Raw genomic sequence first — 15,946 nt, 5'->3', positions numbered from 1 at the left:
AGACTTTATCAAGCTTCATCGAATGTCACTTCAGTAGTTATGAATAGTTGCATGTTTTTTATACTTAGTAGGTCAATCCTGGTTCCAGAGAAATCCCTCTTTTGATATTGGTGATGAGGATTTGCTTGTGATTCCAGTAATCCGCTGCTCATAAAACGAAATGTCATTTTTCATCCTCTTGTGTTTCATCTCTTATGTAAATTGATCAGGTTAGAGAGTATAACAGCATTAGTTTCTCTTCACGCTGTGCTAATAATCTTCCTCAGACTGCATCTCCTGAGGGGGCCGGTCTGTCGTCCTATCTGGCTCTCTGTCTCTTTCCACAGCGATGGGGTTATTCTAGGATATGGTTGTCAGGGTGACTGTGGTCGGCTGTGAAATTGCACCAATCATGCTCCCCGTTCAACTTTCAAATTTTAGGAACAAGTGCAAGGCAGACGGATGTCACAGCTCATGAATATGAGGGTTTCCTGCACCACTGTTTAATCAAAATGAGTCGGTTCTTGAAATCAATCTTGAATTCACTGCTTGGTCTGTTCTAAAGCCTAGTGAACTGCCTCACAGTCTAGCATCCTAACTAGCATTGAGCCTTTTTGATTGATCATGTGACACTGAATACTGGAGTAATGAGACTGAAAATTCAACTTTGCCAACAGGAATAGATTACATTTTAAAACATATTAAAATAGAATACAGTTATTTTACATTTTTTACAACTTAAAAATGTAAAAATATTTCACAATAATTCAGTTTTTACTGTACTTTTGATCAAATAAATGCAGCCTATGTGAGCAAAAATCTTACCGACCGCAAACTTTTGAATGGTTGTGTAATTATATTTATAAAATTTACTTTCATTTTTTTTTTCTACATGTGTCGCAATGGGTTTTGCTTTCAAATAGATATATATGCAATACTGCCTTACAGTCTTGGCAAAACAACATATCTTACACCTACAGATTTTGTAACAGCCTTGTTGTAGCGACTGCATCAATGATACCTACAGTGTTGTCTAGGTAGTTGGCTCACTAGGTTTTGAAACGGAGCTTGTATCAGCCAGAGTGGTTGGTTGGTTAACAACTCAGTAAGGTTTTATTTTAAGGACATGACCAAAAGTAAAGACTTCAGTGAGCAACTGTGTTAAAGGTTCTTGAGACTTAATTCAGTTAATTATTAAGCCGGTTATTCTAATGATAGTCTGTAGTTAAAGATAAACATACATAACAGAGATTTGTTGCAATAAATAATATTTAAAGGAAAATTGAATTTACCTCGGCATAGTTGAATAACAAGAGTTCAGTACATGGAAATGACATACAGTGAGTCTCAAACTCCATTGTTTCCTCCTCCTTATATAAATCTCATTTGTTTAAAAGACCTCCGAAGAACAGGCGAATCTCAACATAACACAGACTGTTACGTAACAGTCGGGATCATTAATATGTACGCCCCCAATATTTGCATATGCCAGCCCATGATCGAGGCATTAGACAAGGGCAGCCAGTATTAACGTCTGGATCTGTGCACAACTGAATCATCAGACTAGGTAAGCAAGCAAGGACAACAGCGAAAAATGGCAGATGGAGCAATAATAACTGACATGATCCATGATAACATGATATTTTTAGTGATATTTGTAAATTGTCTTTCTAAATGTTTCGTTAGCATGTTGCTAATGTACTGTTAAATGTGGTTAAAGTTACCATCGTTTCTTACTGTATTCACGGAGACGAGAGCCGTCGCTATTTTCATTTTTAAACACTTGCAGTCTGTATAATGCATAAACACAACTTCATTCTTTATAAATCTCTCCAACAGTGTAGCATTAGCCGTTAGCCACGGAGCACTATCAAACTCATTCAGAATCAAATGTAAACATCTAAATAAATACCATACTTACGCGATTAGACATGCTGCATGACGAACACTTTGTAAAGATCCATTTTGAGGGTTATATTAGCTGTGTGAACTTTGTTTATGCAATGATAGAGTCGAGAGCTCGGGAGGGGGCGGAGAGCGCGAGCAATTAAAGGGGCCGCACACCCTGAATCGGCGCATTTATAATGATGCCCCAAAATAGGCAGTTAAAAAAATTAATTAAAATAAATCTATGGGGTATTTTGAGCTGCAACTTCACAGACACATTCAGGGGACACCTTAGACTTATATTACATCTTGTAAAAACACGTTCGATGGCACCTTTAAATTAAATAAAGAATAAAGTATAGTGAGACTAGTATTGCTGTAGCTGAGGAGAAACATACTAGAGCATGGGTGTCCAAACTTCATCCGGGAGTGCCACTGTCTTGCAGAGTTTGGCTCCAACTTGCCTCAACCTGCCTGGAAGTTTCTAGTATGCCTAGTGAGACCTTGATTAGGTCTGTTTAATTAAGGTCGGAGCTGAACTCTGCACGACTGTCTGAAATCGCCCCCCTATACCCTTAAATAGGGCACTATTTGAGGGGACGGCCATTTGTAAGGGTGTCCGAAACCATAGTGGACATTATCGAATGCACTCATTCAGTCCCACAATGCTCCGCAATAACGAGTGTCCAACTGATGTACGCTCAATGCTAGAGAATACCCTCAATGCACTATGAGAGTCGTGCACCGAAATAATTCCTGCATCTGACCAAAGGATGGCGCCCGCAGCTGAATCATCCATCCATTTTCCAAACCGTTGGTCCAATGTGGCTACAGCGTAATATTATACAGATATAAATTCCTTTTTAATTGATTATTAAATTGTTTAAGTTGTATACAATTTTTTCATCTTATTACTGGAGCTGCCAGTTTGCTAAGTTTCAAATGATTATTAAACAGCAAGCACAAACTACGCCAGTGCGACAGCCTTTCCTGCACACTCAGTGTTCGAATTTAATCACTCATTTTCATTCACTCCCTTAAGTGAATGATTAACAATATTAATTCGTAATTAACAATATTAGCAGACTAATGTAGGGAATTGTGAATGAGGGTATAGAGGGCGATTTCAGACACAACCCAAGGCAGTGGCCCTCTATAGGAGCAGAATTGGACACCCCTGGACTAGAGATTTCAAACAAGAGTGTGCTGATTTGACATTAAGGAAGATAATGACAGAAGGAAGAGGAAGATACTTATGTTTTTCATAAGATCTTCATGTACTGTTGGTAACAAAGATGAATATCCTGATGGGGCACATTCAGTTGTCTGATTCAGCAGCCCGTAGATGAGGACATCCTTTCACATCAGACAGACGGGGCACATTCTACCCATGCGGTGCAGTACTTCACAAACACTTTCTCATTCCTTTCATAGGACACATTGTGTTCATATTCCGGTCTCAGTTTCCTGGATTTTATATTTTAGGTTATAATAATGAGTGATGTCTTGGTGAATGCAGTGCTCCATTAAACCCATCTAGAGTTATTTCATATATAAAGTCTTCAGACCTCCAAGTGATTTAGATTTCAATTTAATTCCTTTTGCCTACATGGAATCAGTTATGCAGTTAGGCAGTAATTGAAGTATATTTAATGTTATTGTCACATTTCCACACATGCATCTAGCCTGCTCTGTGACGAGATCTGTCGTGTCGACCGCTCAGACAGAGTCTCGATGAAGACACTTGGGCTCTGTTTCGAACCTAAAGGCCAGAACACACCAAGCCGATGCCGACGAGCTAGTGGAGACGAAAGCAGACTGCGGGGTTGGCTCACGTCAGCAGCATCTGTGTCCAAAGTTGCCCTGACACACCAAACCGACGCTAAACAGCCGACGACCAAGCAGCACATCAGTTCTGCGCCTGCGTGAGATGAAATGCCTTTCAGAAACAGCAGGCGGCAGTAGCTGAGCAGCCAATCAGAATGATCAGATGGCCCGACGGACCGACGAGCTCCAACGCCGATTCAACATTTCGAATCGGCCGAAAAAAGGCAGACGAGGACCAACTTCAGCCGACGGTGCGGAACACACTGAGAAAACTTAGTCGGCCGACGAAGAAAAACTGCCCAACGGCCGACCGTCGGCTTGGTGTGTTCCGGCCTTTAGTGTAAGGTGTTTTTACACTCGCTGTGTCCGAAATCGCATGGTTACTACGTTTGATATGAAACTCACTTTGCGACCCTTAAAAAAGTATGTTCTATATAGAATGAATGCGTGGGAAATTTGGACGTAATTCATTTGCCATGTTGTCATGTAACCTACGGTGTCAGCTGCATCACTTCACTGCCATTCATAACTCAGGATAACTTCAGAATCTCACTGAAAGTAGTAGGTTTGGTACATTTTGCCTACTGTTTTTCGAATACCTTGTATTCAGACATATTTCCTTGAGCTCTTAAGCAAAATCTCGTAATTACAAAAATTATGACATTGTGTGAACGCACCTTTAAAGGGATAGTTCACCCAAAAATAAAAATTCTGTAATTTATTACTCACCCTCATGCCGTTCCACACCCGTAAGACCTTCGGATCACAAATTAAGATATTTTAGTTGAAATCCGATGGCTCCGTGAGGCCTCCATAGGGAGCAATGACACTTCCTCTCTCAAGATCCATAAAGGTACTAAAAACATATTTAAATCAGTTCATGTGAGTACAGTGGTTCAATAATAATATTATAAAGTGATTAAATTTTTTTTTCTTGGGTTAGGGTTATTATGAACAAATCAGTTCCTAAATTCCTTAATCCTCTAACCTCTTTTTTTAATATTAAACATATATAACCAATGTTCTTAGGTAAATCAGACATGATATCAAGTAGTTCAGCTGATGCTTTAATATATTAACACAATGAATTGAAAAAAGAATAAGACATTTCTTTCAAAATTAACAAAAATCTTCACGTTTTTTTGACTGTGTTACTGTGAATACTGATAGAGTTGACAAATACTGACAGTGTTGATAAAGGTCCAGCTGGGGCCAGATATAGAGTAAATAGAAACTTGAAACAACAATTCCCTATATGCAAAAAACATCTAGGTGCCCTAGATTCAAAAATTGAATTTACCTCGGCATAGTTGAATATCAAGAGTTCAGTACATGAAAATGACATACAGTGAGTCTCAAACTCCATTGTTTCCTCCTCCTTATATAAATCTCATTTGTTTAAACGACCTCCGAGGAACAGTTACGTAAGAGTTACGTAACAGTCGGGGTGTACGCCCCCAATATTTGCATATGCCAGCCCATGTTCAATGCATTACACAAGGGTAGCCAGTATTAACGTCTGGATGTGCACAGCTGAATCATCAGACTAGGTAAGCAAGCGAGGACAACAGTGAAAAATGGCAGATGGAGCAATAATAACTGACATGATCACTGATATCATGATATTTTTAGTGATGTTTGTAAATTGTCTTCCTAAATGTTTCGTTAGCATGTTGCTAATGTACTGTTAAATGTGGTTAAAGTTACCATCGTTTCTTACTGTATTCACGGAGACAAGACTGACGTTATTTTCATTTTTTAAACACTTGCAGTCTGTATAATGCATAAACACAACTTCATTCTTTATAAATCTCTCCAATAGTGTGTAATGTTAGCTTTAGCCACGGAGCACTATCAAACTCAGAATTCAGAATCAAATGTAAACATCCAAATAAATACTATACTTACGCGATTAGACATGTTGCATGACAAACACTTTGTAAAGATCCATTTTGAGGGTTATATTAGCTGTGTGAACTTTATTTATGGTGTTTAAGGCGTTTAGCACGAGATTTAAAGGGGCAGCGTACCCTGAATTGGCGCATTTATAATGATAGGCAGTTAAAAAAATTAATTCACAGACACATTCAGGGGACACTTAAGACTTATATTACATCTTTTGAAAACATGTTCTTCGGCACCTTTAAATCACATTATATAGACTTTTTGAGAGCACTTGTCAACCATCAGACATAAAAGCTGATGGAGTTGACAATTTCCTTTAGATTTAACACTAAGTATTTTTATTTTGATGAATTTATTTAGCTTTAACATAAAGAGGGCTTTTGTGTGTTGGACATGAATATATGATACTTGCAATTATTTCTTAGAATTTGGCCTAAATTATTATATTTTCATCAGGCAGCATAATTTAGTAGTTGTTTATTTATGATGCCTTTAAATGCTCCCTAGGTAGGTAGCTCACTATGGTTTGGTCTTTTAGAGGTGGCTATTAACTTGTGTGTTAAGATCTGCCACTTTGCTCAGAAAAGCAATTGCATAAGTTCAAAGATGAAAGGACATCTGTTTTTTTCAAATATAATACTCCTGATTAACTTTCAAGATGTTCTTCAGTCCAGTGCAGCTTGAGATGACATCACATTGAAGTTGTTTTATGCAGCCTGGCATCGGAGATGGTTTGTAGGGAACAGAAAGTCCTTGTTCCGCAGCAGTTCTTTGGCAGAGCTGCTTAGCTGGTGTGAAACCAGGGAGAATAGACTGCAGATGTATTCCTGCTAAGTGGAAGTTTATATTTAATGATCTTAATAATGGAATCTGTGGCCGGCAGCAGAAATGGCCTGAATGTTTCCTGTTGCCAGTAGCCATTAGGTTCATGCTGCAGTCCTAGAGAGAACGTCAACCAGATTCCGGCGCTGTCATCAGAATATTCCATATTCATATTCTCGAGAGGGGTCAGTGATCTCAACACACACACACACAACAGAAAAGTGTCTGCTCTGCATTTGAGAGCTGAATTAATATGTGTTGAAGGTTATTTTACAAATAGAAACTTCTAATAACCTTTACAGGGACTTTTTGATGAGATGACAAATGTAAGTTGTTGGTTCTTTGCTTTTGCACTAAACACAATCAGCCCATATGTTTTCTCAGGCATAAATATAAATATAATTGTATTTTATATATATATATATAATATATATATATATATATATATAATATACACACCCCATTTTTAATGTGAAATCTGACATTTCATGTTAAACTCCTGTTCTTTTAAGTTCTTTAGTTGATAGGGCTGCTTTCATGTATTGTAATGGATTAAAATGCTCTGTGTAAGATGAATGTGGAAAGTGGAAATGAAGTCATGTTTCACAAGAGAAAGAAGGAAATTAAATTAATGTGAAAAAACCCTCTTCAGTCTCCAGAGAGTCGTCCTAGACATCTCCTGCAGTGGAGGGTATTTATAGGCTGAGAGGAAAGCATGTTGTAGGTCAATAAATATTGCATGATTTCCCCTTGATTTCCACCTTCAGGATTTCCTCATTCCTTTTTAGGACTGTTTCTTAAAACATAGATCAGTGAGACTTTGCAGTGGTTTTAAAACTTTATTCCTGAGTCATTTAGGATTTAGTCATCATTGGTCACACATGGAACTATAAAGTGATGCTGTGTTTACATGGTCATAGTGACGTCCCTTTCTGTAGACAACTTCAAATTCTGATCAATAATCTTGATATAGTCCGAAGAGCCTTTGAAGGCCCAGTAATTCCCATCACAATATCAGAATAGCACCTTCTGCCCCCTGCTGGAGAGGCGGAAAACCAGAGTCACTCCTCTTTCATTTCTAGATTCATCCTCTTAAAGGGTTAGTTCACCTAAAAATAAAATTTCTGTCATTTATTACTCACCCTTATGTCGTAAGACCTTTGTTCATCTTCGGAACACAAATGAAGATCTTTTTGATGAAATCTGAGAGCTTTCTGTCCCTCCATTGACAGCTACGCGACTACCATTTTGACACTTCAAAATGTTCATAAAGAGATCTTAAAACTAATCCATAACAATTGAGCGGTTTAGTCCAAAATTTCTGAAGAGATTCAATCATTTTATATGATGAACTTATGTGATTGTAGGCTTTTATTCACATATAAACATTCATCAACTCACACATCAGTTTTGGTAAACAGAAGCTCAAGAATGTTTTCTTGACGCGCGAGAACCAATAAGGTTCATTCTCGCGCGTCAAGCAGATTCGGTTGAGCTTTTGTTTATATTCGCTGATCAATGTCCAAATGTGAATAAAAGCCTAAATTCAATCTATTCATAATATGAAGCGATCATGTCTCTTCAGAAAATTTGAACTAACCACTCAATTCTCTTTTGAATGGTAGTATATCTGCAGTTCTAAACTGATATTCAGCTAATATTAGGTTAACAGAAGTTTATTCAGTTATCTTTGGGAAAATATTGTGTAAAATAAGTGTTGTCGTTATATAATATATATATCAGTATTGTGTAGGCCAATGAATTTCAAGATATCGCCATTAGTCGTTAAAAAGTCCATTTCATAGCAGAAGAGCATGTTAAATTGAGTCTGTGTGTTTGTGTCCAGGGCCGGTGGTTTATGTTCTGGATCTGGCAGACAGGTTGATCTCGAAGGCCTGCCCGTTTGCTGCTGCTGGTATCATGGTGGGATCCATTTACTGGACGGCCGTCACATACGGGGCTGTGACAGTCATGCAGGTGGGACGTCACTCACAGCTGAAATGATTTCACAAGCTTTATTTGATCCTTAAGAATCTGTCTATGTCCATCTCTCAGGTGGTGGGTCATAAGGAAGGTCTGGATGTGATGGAACGGGCTGATCCTCTCTTCTTGTTGATTGGCCTGCCCACCATCCCAGTTATGCTAATTCTGGGGAAGATGATTCGCTGGGAAGATTATGTGCTTCGCCTCTGGAGGAAATACTCCAATAAGCTTCAGATCCTCAACAGTATCTTCCCAGGTCAGTCTTCCTGGGGGTTTACATGACACCGTTTTCAACTAAAAAAATTATTTTTATGCATTTTGGCTGTTCGTTTACAAGATAGCAGTGTTTTGGGGGCTTTTGAAAACAGGTTTCAATTTTCTTTTTTTTTTTAATACCGTTTTCATCTCTTTGTAAACTACAAAAACGTGAATTTGTGAAAGTGGTGACGTCATGCACATACATATTACGTGTTCAGTCTATAGAGGGTATGCATCAACGTCACTTTCCTGCCGAAAGCGCGCTCCCTCAGCTGGACTGAGTGGCAAAAGAACCTGCTGAGTGACTGGATTTAATAGGGGAAACTGCGCAAACAAACAATTACACTAAAGGTTGGAATTGAATGTGTTCCTTACAACTTGTCAAATAAACCTAATCCATGGATATTGACATGCAGCCAGGAGTCGTGTTTCCTGACATTTATATGTGCCTGATTTCGATGGCGGGGAAACACATAAAGCAAATCTGCCTGTGAATATTTTATATAACTACAATATCGGTAATCACTTAATCGGTAATCGGTATCCGCGTAATCACTTATATCAATGTTATATCGTCATATTGTCCAGCCCTAAAACATATATAGTATAGTTTTTGTCAGTGTTGTTTATTGAAAAACACCCAATGCAGAATATAAGATGTAAAATATTTAATTGATGAGTTGTCAACATAATATATAAAAATACAATATATACGGTATGATTTTACCTCAAAATCTAACAATTTGACACAAAATGATAACTGTAGATCCATGTTTCTCTGCCTGGAGTCCAGCTGTTTCTGTGAATTGCAGTGATCCATTTTCTTTTTTCCTTGTTGCTTTCTGTGGTTTTTAAATATATACCTCAGGTGTTGTGTCAAAGCTATTTGTACAGTCAATCACAAAGCTCTTTCCCGTTTTGGAAGTGTTTTGTTTGTTTTTTGCGACATTCACGCTGAAAACCAATGCTGCCACTCAGTCTTTTGCCACTCAGTGGGCGTGACCACAGTCGTAACAGTCGACGGTGACGTCACGTGCATACCCTCTATAGAGGCGTAGTGTTTCTTTACAAAGTGACATCGCCAACTACTGGCCTGGAATGAATAATACAGCGTTTTTAATCGTTTTCAGGGATCCATGTGAACAGGGACCATTTTGACAGTGTTGTCAGCTGTATGTGAAAAATGCAAAGGAAATTTTTTTTCATTTTTAGTACATCGTTGTCATGTAAACATGCCTTAGGGTTGTTATCGTTAACCAAAACAATCAAAACATTTTTGTTAATTTAAGTAAAATAAGATATAAATATTACATAAACATCTTATTTCAGCTGCATTTTTAATTTTTGTTTAGTTTAACTGGAAATAAATTGAAAAAACCCCAAAACATAATATTACAAAAATTGTAACTAAAATTAAACTGAAAACTAAAATTACAAAAACAAAAGCTAATTCAAAATATTAATAAAAACTGTAATATATGAATAATATCATCTGTATCTATATTACATCATTTTGAACATTCTTTATATTTATAAATGTCCACATACACATATAACTATCTTTTAAATTTAATTATTATGTTTGTTATTTAATTATGAGATTTATTATTTAATTTAAATATATATGATTTAATATTTTAAATACATATTCTGTTTTTAGTGTTATGTTATAGACATTTCCTAATATACCATGACCTTCTGTCTACAGGTGCTGGTCATATAATTAGAATATCATCAAAAAGTTGATTTATTTCACTAATTCCATTCAAAAAGTGAAACTTGTATATTATATTCATTCATTACACACAGACTGATATATTTCAAATGTTTATTTCTTTTAATTTTGATGATTATAACTGACAACTAAGGAAAATCCCAAATTCAGTATCTCAGAAAATTAGAATATTACTTAAGACCAATACAAAGAAAGGATTTTTAGAAATCTTGGCCAACTGAAAAGTATGAACATGAAAAGTATGAGCATGTACAGCACTCAATACTTAGTTGGGGCTCCTTTTGCCTGAATTACTGCAGCAATGTGGCGTGGCATGGAGTCGATCAGTCTGTGGCACTGCTCAGGTGTTATGAGAGCCCAGGTTGCTCTGATAGTGGCCTTCAGCTCTTCTGCATTGTTGGGTCTGGCATATCGCATCTTCCTCTTCACAATACCCCAAAGATTTTCTATGGGGTTAAGGTCAGGTGAGTTTGCTGGCCAATTAAGAACAGGGATATCATGGTCCTTAAACCAGGTAGTGGTAGCTTTGGCACTGTGTGCAGGTGCCAAGTCCTGTTGGAAAATGAAATCTGCATCTCCATAAAGTTGGTCAGCAGCAGGAAACATTAAGTGCTCTAAAACTTCCTGGTATACGGCTGCGTTGACCTTGGACCTCAGAAAACGCAGTGGACCAACACCAGCAGATGACATGGCACCCCAAACCATCACTGACTGTGGAAACTTTACACTGGACCTCAAGCAACGTGGATTGTGTGCCTCTCCTCTCTTCCTCCAGACTCTGGGACCCTGATTTACAAAGGAAATGCAAAATTTACTTTTGTCTTTAGACGCGTCTGACGCTGTCAGTTGTTCAAGAGTGGCTTGACACAAGGAATGCGACAGCTGAAACCCATGTCTTGCATACGTCTGTGCGTAGTGGTTCTTGAAGCACTGACTCCAGCTGCAGTCCACTCTTTGTGAATCTCCCCCACAATTTTGAATGGGTTTTGTTTCACAATCCTCTCCAGGGTGCAGTTATCCCTATTGCTTGTACACTTTTTTCTACCACATCTTTTCCTTCCCTTCGCCTCTTTATTAATGTGCTTGGACACAGAGCTCTGTGAACAGCCAGACTCTTTTGCAATGACCTTTTGTGTCTTGCCCTCCTTATGCAAGGTGTCAATGGTCGTCTTTTGGACAACTGTCAAGTCAGCAGTCTTCCCCATGATTGTGTAGCCTACAGAACTAGACTGAGAGACCACTTAAGGCCTTTGCAGGTGTTTTAAGTTAATTAGCTGATTAGAGTGTGGCACCAGGTGTCTTCAATATTGAACCTTTTCACAATATTCTAATTTTCTGAGATACTGAATTTGGGATTTTCCTTAGTTGTCAGTTATAATCATCAAAATTAAAAGAAATAAACATTTGAAATATATCAGTCTGTGTGTAATGAATTAATATAATATACAAGTTTCACTTTTTGAATGAAAGTAGTGAAATAAATAAACTTTTTGATGATATTCTAATTATATGACCAGCACCTGTACATTTTTCTGCCATTTTTTTTCTTCCAACAGAAACAAATCTAAACAATTCTGTTGTCTTAATGGAAAAGTTCATTTTTAACACTGATACAAAATGTACTGACTGCGACTGAAATGTAAATGAACAAAATTAACAATAATACCAGTTTAAACTGTCAGTATAATTTTAAAACGACACAATGGAAACTAGCTAAACTAGCTGATTTTTCTGTTTATCTACTTGTATTACTTACTACAAGATTTTGCGAAATTGTGACCAAAAATGTTCTGTCATGCGCAGGTATTGGCTGCCCAGTGCCCAGGATCCCGGCGGAGGCCAGTCCGCTCGCCGATCACGTGTCGGCCACGCGGATTCTGTGCGGAGCCCTCGTGTTCCCCACCATCGCCACCATTGTGGGTAAACTGATGTTCAGCAGCGTCAACTCAAATCTTCAGAGGACCATTCTGGTACGAGGGATATGGTGGAAAACTATTTCTCTGATATGTGCATATGTATCCTCTGACGATACTGATGACTTCTATCTCTCCGTCTCTCAGGGTGGCATTGCGTTTGTGGCTATTAAAGGGGCGTTTAAGGTCTATTTCAAGCAGCAGCAGTATCTCCGACAGGCTCATCGCAAGATCCTCAATTTCCCTGAGCTGGACGAGGCCTGAGCTTATCACCGATTCCATCCACCGTCGTTCTGATTTCACACAGCTTTAAGAGACACTACCGCGCCGCCACACTACTGGACATTTTCACAGACGCTGGATTTGGTTTTCTTTTCCCTGTGAATGTGACTATTCTGTTTGGAGTTAGAACAGAGATTTAGCTTTATTTCAGTCAACATAATCAGACCTGGGAGTCGTGTGTTACTCATTTTATGGGCTTGACATTTTAAGAAAGAGACTGAGGAAAAATAAATATCGGAAGAACGTTTTATATTAATAAGTGATTGTTTTATATTGAATTAGATATGTTCAGGTGAATCATTATCTTTCAACTGAATCTTTAAAGTATCCTTAACATGCGAAAGACGACGTGCCGTTTCACATGAAGCACTTTTGCTAAACATTTCTCCCCAATTAGCCTTGCGAATGCAATATTAAATACTAAAGGCAAATATAAATATCTAAAGCAGTTTGTAATGAGCTTATAAAATAACCTTTGTTATGTGATTCACAAATAAATTTACTTATTTCACCCAAAAATCTAAAGAAATAAAATATATTTTGCTTAGATTTTTTTTTTTTGTTTCAATATGAAGTAGATTTAGAATGTATCATATACTACTATTACATATATGCTTTACAAATGTCTTTATTTGAAATATTTCACAAATCAAAAAATCCTAACAATAGGCTTTTTTGAAACAACATTTTTTTATGCTAATTTTGGGGTTAAATATGACCCTGACATCTTTTGTGAAATTCATCGTCTTGCCTGCCTTCACATAATTCGATCGGCCAATTATCTTTATTTTCCGTCTTTGTGGTGTTGATGTCTGAGTTTCAGGGAGTCACTTTTATAATTCAGAAATCATGTGATAATTTGATTTAGTCTGTTATGTAGAAACTAAGAATCCAGTCTGAGTGTTTGGTCCTTGATCGATTATTCTATTAAAACATTATGGTAACCTGATGCCTCATAACTGCTGTTAATAAACCTGTTTCATAATAGATAAATGGCATCTTGTAGAACAGTGAAGTTTAAGAGTAATAGTGGCCTTTTTATTATACCACGACAATACATGTGTCTTAAAGGTCACATGGTCCAGATGCACAAGTGTATTTGGTGAACATGCCAATTTTTTTCTGAATCATTGTGTTTGATGACTTCTGATTCATGATGCGAATCCGTTTCATCTCTAGTTATCAGCAACTAATTATTTTGACCATAATATTAATGAAATAGGGAGAAAACGGTATATAAATAGTGTAAAGTGCTGTTTTGTAATGGCATACTGAGCAACAGTACACTACAGTGTGAATTTATGAAATATCTTCCAGTGTGCAGTGAGGCAGGTGTTTTATTTTAAAGAGTTGGTGTAGTTAAAGGTGCAGTAAGCGATTTCTGAGAAACACTGTTGATATTTAAAATAACCCAAACAAACACGCCCCTCCCTTCATTGCTCCGCCCCCAAAATGCATGAACACGCAAAGAGACAAAGCAACATAGTGTCGGCCCAGATCCGGCCCACATCTGGTCCACGTTTAATCCACATGTACACCAGCGCTGGAAAGCTTTTATTAAGCTAATATTAACGCGGATCCTAAAGCTCTTGCCTGATCATAACCCTTCTTTTTCCAGTGATCTTCCTCTGACCATCATGAGTGGACACGCCCCCAACTGCTGATTGGCTACAAGTGTGTTGTGGTGCTCGGTCCGATCCACTTTCAACAGCGTTTCTCGGAAATCGCTTGCTGCACCTTTAACTCTGCTTAACTCCTAATTAGCTGTTCGAGGTACTATTTGTCCATAGAGCTAAAGCACATCATTAGCGCTTCTTGATGATAGGCATAATGGCATTAATGTTGACGTAGTTGCTTCAAATAGTGTTTATCTATACCAGCTGCAAGACTAGCAGCAGCAGACCAGTTATTCTGTTGCCTATATATGATTTTAAATTCTCACCTCCTTTTCAGAATCTAATTGTGCTGTATAATATCAATGGGGTGTGTATAATGGCTCCTGTTGTACAGATGAAGCATAATGCCAAATACAGAACATGTATGTTGTATAAATGGATGCGTTGTACAGATATGGCTTTTGAATTTATAGTTTCCGGTTGATTTATGTAAATAAATGTATTTTTCCAATGCTTGACTGTGTGTTGGGCAGTTTGAGTTTTTAACTTTGGGTCTATTAGAATAGGTTTTCATGCTTGATGTTCAAAAAAATAATTCGTTTTCACATATTTGAAATTGTTGCAGCACCTCTCTTCCTGGTAGGTCAGTAATTCCATTCTCTATGAAGCTGAAAAGTGAAAAAGGCAGTGTGCTCTGATTGGTCGGCTGGACCAGTGTGTTGTGATTGGTCAAGTCACCTTTATTTATATAGCGCTTTTTACAATGCAGATTGTGTCAAAGCAGCTTTACATTGATAACTGGTACATAATTTTGACTGCACAGCAGCTCTTAAAGAATAGTGTCAATGCAGGCAGATCAAAGCACTGTTGAATAAATGTCAAGAATACTGTTGAATATCAAATGTCAAGTCAAATGTCAAGTGTCCCCAACTAAGCAAGCCAAAGCCTGGTCAACTGCTTCCAGAGCAATGTGACCGCTTCAAGCATGTTTCGGAAATGTCATGCCGCTTACCATAATCGTGGAGTTTCAACACGCAACTCAGGCCTCATCTCCTTTGTTTGCATATGCCTTGAGCAGGAAGTATTTAAATGAGGGATATTGTTTAAAGGTGCTAAAGAGGATGTTTTGTTTTATACATTTTTGCAATATTACTTGAAACTGTCTTTACTAACTGATAAAAGACTATTTATTAGGTGCACTGAAAGTAATAATATTAATATACATCATCTGTGCACGAGGTAGGGCCTTAAAAACATCAGCCAATCGTTTACGCGATCATCGCGTAAACGATTGGCCCTCTGGCTTGTCAATCACTGCCATGACGTTCCTTGTGAGAGACGTGAGCGGATTGGCCCTCTGGCTTGTCAATCACTGCCATGACGTTCCTTGTAAGAGACGTGAGCAGACAACTGCAGATTATGAGTTACCTGCGGTGAGTCCGACATAATGAATCCACGGCTTTAAGTCGCACACACACTGAACGATTGTAAGGCCGATTATGAATGTAAATTGATACTTATGACTGATCGCGCTCAAACGCGTCCAGTCAGAGCCAGTTGCTTTCAGTCTGCGATTACAGTCGGTGTTCAAATTCCATGTGAAAGTATATAAATCTGCTTCAGTCGCAGAAAACAATCGCGTGTATGTTGAGCATAGTCAGAATGTTTTAGCTAGTCGTTAAATGTGTGCCCGGCTTAATAACACAGCGAATGCCGGTGGTAAACACTCGTGTTCCGAT

General features: G+C 37.9%; 1 protein-coding gene across 1 annotated transcript in view; it reads left to right on the top strand.

Moving 5' to 3' along the window:
- Nucleotides 1–14,720, top strand: part of marchf5 (membrane-associated ring finger (C3HC4) 5) — a 30,027-nt gene extending 15,307 nt beyond the window's left edge. Inside the window, exons 3-6 of the mRNA XM_048204481.1 lie at nucleotides 8,267–8,397; nucleotides 8,476–8,659; nucleotides 12,200–12,366; nucleotides 12,457–14,720. Coding sequence (XP_048060438.1) covers nucleotides 8,267–8,397; nucleotides 8,476–8,659; nucleotides 12,200–12,366; nucleotides 12,457–12,573 — 599 coding nt within the window. The 3' untranslated portion in view covers nucleotides 12,574–14,720. The remainder of the gene's footprint in view (nucleotides 1–8,266; nucleotides 8,398–8,475; nucleotides 8,660–12,199; nucleotides 12,367–12,456) is intronic.
- The last annotated feature ends 1,226 nt before the right edge of the window (nucleotides 14,721–15,946 follow it).

This window comes from Megalobrama amblycephala, linkage group LG10, assembly GCF_018812025.1.
Source record: "Megalobrama amblycephala isolate DHTTF-2021 linkage group LG10, ASM1881202v1, whole genome shotgun sequence".
Taxonomy (NCBI): domain Eukaryota; kingdom Metazoa; phylum Chordata; class Actinopteri; order Cypriniformes; family Xenocyprididae; genus Megalobrama; species Megalobrama amblycephala.
The sequence above is the reverse complement of the archived record's forward strand: the minus strand, read 5'-3'. Positions and strand labels throughout refer to the sequence as shown.